Genomic DNA, 5000 nt, shown 5'->3' with positions numbered 1-5000 from the left:
ATTTCCACCCGACAAGAAATGAGTTCGTCTCCCATAACATTATTATTACTTTCTCCAACTTCATTGCGGCAAAGGTCATGTTTTGATAAGTGTTGTCTGTCTGTGTGTTTGCGATGCACATAACTCAAAACATATTTGACCGAATCTCGTTAAATTTGGCGGGGTGACTGGCCATGATTCAAGGATAATTTGATAAGATTTAGGGAGTGATTGTGGTAAAAGTCAAGAACAAGGTCATAAAAAGGTGAAAAATTATTTTTTACCATACAGTGGCCAATTTTTATGTGATTTGCATGACACTAGCGCCTAAATATGCATAATTATATTGCCTGTCTTGTGATATGTGTGTATTGGAATCAGATACCCATATCATCAGTTTTTTTGGTGACAAAAGTGGCAGTGGCGAAGGTATGTGCTCTACCAAGTGCCCGTTCTAGTTAAAAGTTATCCAGGCAAAAGGGTGATCGTGGAAGTGACTGTCATCAAGTTTTCTTGGAGCCACCCCAATACTGAAATATGCATCATCTGTGAAGATTAGAATAATAACTGTTATTTATCTAATTTAATCAAATAATAATTAGACCAATAATGATAAAACACTATTTTTAACACAAAACCACTCTCTCTCTCTCTCTCTCTCTCTCTCTCTCTCTCTCTCTCTCTCTCTCTCTCTCTCTCCTGAACAACTGGTGTTAATCTTCCAAAAATTGGCAGATTATAGTAATATTGTCTCTTCATATCGATATACGAAAACAATTCACAAAAAACTCTCTCTCTCTCTCTCTCTTTCTCTCTCTCTCTCTCTCTCTCTCTCTCTCTCTCTCCTCTCTCATATAATCAACCTCTTTCCCCGTACACAGGAATGCTGATAAGAATTCCCTATTTGGCAACTCTTCTCACACAAACAGCTGAGAGGCGGGAAATATATCAGTTGTGCCGCGCACTGTGAATAGTCAATTTCCTTTTTGATGTTTCCAAAAGGCACTGCCTGCGCCTTGTCAGATAGCTCCCTGCTGGGCCTTCGGCAGGGAGGTATTGCAGTCTTCAAAACTCTGACACCCCCCCCCCTACCCATTTCCAAAAGGGTTGTATGAACGGAGGAGATTTAGCGGGGCATACATTATCCAACTTGGTTGGACAACAATGTTGGCCAACAATTTCTGCTCTAGAGCATACACTGTAAGACCAAGTCGTCCAACATTAGTTATAGATGTCGATCTGTATTGAATAACACGCTCTGTGGCATATTATTGTTGTCTTAGAATTCCAAATAAAATAATTACGGAATGGAAGTAGATGAAGAAATACTTTTATGTGGTACAATAATCAGTTTATGTGCAGCTGAGAACGAAAAAAAGTACGTAAAAAAAGAAAGCATTGGGCAAAACAATGGTTGCTAAATCACTCACATAATTCTCATGTGATTTTGTTACGTGAACTAAAAGAAACTGCTCCAGATGATTACAAAAATTTCTTGAGAATGGACAATGAAACCTATCAGGAGCTGTTAAGCCTGGTTACGCCTTTCTTGAAAAAAAAAAGGCTACGAGAATGAGGGATGACGTGATAACAGTACACCAAAAGCTGTCAACAACTTTACGATTTTTACCGACCGGTCAATCATATGAGGGTTTAAAGTTTTTGACGAGAATTGCTCCCCAAACTATAGGTCAGTTTATTTTACCTACTTGCAATGCTATAATTAGTGTGCTCAACAAGAAGAAAATAATTGAAACTCCAACTTCAAAAGATGAATGGAAAGAACTATCTACGTCCTTTAAAAGAAAGTGGAATTTTCCACACTGTATTGGAGCGGTAGACGGTAAACATTTCAACATAAAAAAACCAGCATATTCAGGTTCATACTATTATAATTATAAAAAAACATTCAGCATTGTCTTGTTTGGCATTGCAAATGCCAACTATGAATTCATATATGCTGAGGCTGGAGCAAATGGAAGAGCATCAGATGGAGGAGTTCAATCTAACAGCAAATTCTTTGAACAACTTGAAAACGATGACATTACATTTCCAGATCCAGAGGATTTACCTGTAGGAAATTATGGGAAAATGCCGTATGTCATGGAAGGAGACGATGCATTTGCCCTCTCTGAAAATCTAATGAAACCCTTCACTGGTCAGCTAACAGATGAACAAAGAATCTATTGCTCTAGATTATCTCGAGCAAGACGAATTATTGAAAATTGCTTTGGGATTCTAGCTAGCAGGTTTCGGATTTTATTTACTACTATAAATTTAGCACCTGAAAAAGCTGCACGAATCACATTGGCATGCTGCTATCTACACAATTATATCTTGAAAAAGAATAGACAGTTATATTTTCAAGGCGCTGATATAGAAAATATAGATACTGCAACTGTACAGGAGGGTTCTTGGAGATCTGATCCGCAACAACTAGTCCCATTACAACCAACTCAGAAAAGAAATTCTACCACATGTGCTGAGCAAGTAAGGAACAAGTTTTGTCAGTATTTCTATACTGATGGTGCAGTCCCATGGCAGTGGAAAATGTTAGGATTACAACAACCTTCTGCAAGGGTAGAACAGCAATAAAACATCAAAAACTGATAAAGTTTATTGCCATTAAGTAATATACATTATAAAAATGTATTAACTGAATATTACATTCTTAATAAAAATAACAGATTTCCTTTAAACAATGAAAAATGAAAATAAAATATTGTACCTTATGAATGTATATGCATCCTTGAAGTTATATCTAGGTATACTACAACATTATAAAAATACATAAACTAAATATTACATTGTTCAAAAACGTTTCCTTTAAATAATGCAAACTAAAAATAAACTACTGTACCAAATGAATGTATTTTTATCCTTGAAGTTTAATATAGGTATTCCACAATTAGTTTAAAGAATAATTCGGGTCTTGAAAAAGTTCAGTTATAGTATATTGACTCCCTTGGCTTATGTCAGTCGAGACATTTTCATTGGATAAATGATAAGTGCATACAGGTTGGGTTGAAAATGTCAATGGGGTTTATGCACGAGTACTTGACCTACTGGACGATAGTGACACAGAATCAAATGTTAACTGGTTTAATTGGCCCATTATAAGAATCTCATCAATAGCTTTTTTTGCATACAACTTTTGTGTCTCGTTCAGCTTTCTGTAGGATACCACCCAGCTATCCGCATAGATCGCGGCTTCGTCCTTCATGAGTTTCTGCTCTTTTATGAAATCTAAATGTTCGACGGCTTTTTGCAAATAGTGATCTTTAGTTGTATCATGAGAAGTCCGCATTTTTCTCTTGGTAACTACTGTATTTCCAATTCCCTGGTCATCGCTCTCATCCAAATTACTATCTCCAGGTATCTGGATTTCTTGATCTCGAAATACCATAAACTTGGTTCGTACATGTCATCACCGCCCGCACCAGTTTTATCTTTATATTCTTCGCTTTTCACTCTCCAAATCGCAGGTAAACTTCTGTATGTATCAATGAAACTTCTCCACCGTTCAGTGTCATTTATATTTGCCATCACGTCTATTTAACACTTTTATAAAACAGCTATTTCCAAAAGAACGTGTCTTTAAAGCAAGGACTACTCGCAGTCAAAATAGGCTTCCAACTGATGTTGGTTGTGAAGTTTTACAACAAGCGCACACACTGTCAAAAGGTTGTACAACATAAGGCCACGCCCCCTTAAAATCAAAGCTGCTTTGATTCTCTCCAACCAAACCAACCAACCAAAATTTTGTTGTACAACCTGCCCATACACTGTCCAACATTTCATACAACCCAACCAAGTTGTACAACAAGTTGAATAATGTATGGCCAGCCTTAAGTGAATGTTATATGTTTTAGTGGAATATATTATTTTTGTCATCACTATTATTAACAATAGAAATATTAACTTGTTAGAGGAAAATAATATTTACAACAATTATTTAGCTAAAAAATAAGTTGAAAATAATTGCCAAATTATGATTTTTAAATTTGTATATAAAAAGTGTCTGGCAATATATATATATATATATATATATATATATATATATATATATATATATATATATATATATATATATATATATATATATATATATATATATATATATGTATGTGTGTATGTATACATATAAAACAAAACATTATCTTTTAATAACAATTAATATTATTTTATTTCTCTATTTACAATAAAAAAACAATAAATAAAAACGCATGAAATGACATATTAAATCCTTCAAATTATAATGAATGATAAAATTATTTAAATATTTTACTATCATAATTATCAAAATCATTATTGATATTAAATTTTCTTAAATAAACTTACACTCTAACCCGCATAAACAGTGAACTCAATAAATTCAAAGTTAAAATTCGAGAGATTTGTAGCTCTTCTCCATGGCCGAGTCATTTCATGCATCATTTGATGGGTAATGATTTGTGTGTGACCTCCCGTTGGTCCTTAAGAATAGCTAGTGGCGTTTAGATTATTATTATTATTATTATTATTATTATTACTAGCCAAGCCACAACCCTAGTTGGAAAAGCAAGGGGCTACAAGCCCAAGGGTTCTGCCAGGGAAAAATATCCCAGTGAGGAAAAGAGAGCCTTCTAGGTGATATCTATACAACCACAGACATAAACCCACTTTCTGAGTGGGGGATACCTTAACTTGGTGAAAGGGTTTGTTTATCGCCAGGATAAAGATGGTTTTCTATGAGCCATCAAACTAAAGTCTCCCATCATCACCAATCCGCAGCTGGCCATCGTGGTGATATAAACTTAATCCTCAGATTTAACAAAGGCCTTATTAGCCTGTCTTTCTTCAAGTCTGGGGTTTAGCCAGTTTCTATAACCACGCTGGCCAACTAATGATTTATGATGGTGGGAGGCTATTGTCTGATAGCTCAGGGCAAACCAACCTAGTATGGATGCCCCTGACTAGTACAACTTTGCAGATCATAGAGATACACAAATCCTTTCACTATGAGTATTCACAGGTAATTA

General features: G+C 35.1%; 1 protein-coding gene across 1 annotated transcript; it reads left to right on the top strand.

Annotated features, from left to right (window-relative positions):
• Positions 1-1551: 1551 nt before the first annotated feature.
• Positions 1552-2574, top strand: LOC137619053 (uncharacterized). Its single transcript, XM_068349249.1, has one exon. It carries the CDS (start codon positions 1552-1554, stop codon positions 2572-2574), a length of 1023 nt encoding a protein of 340 aa, XP_068205350.1.
• The last annotated feature ends 2426 nt before the right edge of the window (positions 2575-5000 follow it).

Source organism: Palaemon carinicauda, chromosome 25, assembly GCF_036898095.1.
Source record: "Palaemon carinicauda isolate YSFRI2023 chromosome 25, ASM3689809v2, whole genome shotgun sequence".
In the NCBI taxonomy this organism is placed as follows: Eukaryota; Metazoa; Arthropoda; class Malacostraca; order Decapoda; family Palaemonidae; genus Palaemon; species Palaemon carinicauda.
Note: the sequence above shows the minus strand (reverse complement) of the source record. Positions and strands in the feature narration are given on the sequence as shown.

Excerpts from the sequence above, each read along its gene's own strand:
- LOC137619053 (XM_068349249.1), top strand. The coding sequence starts at position 1,552 with ATGAGGGATGACGTGATAACAGTACACCAAAAGCTGTCAACAACTTTA.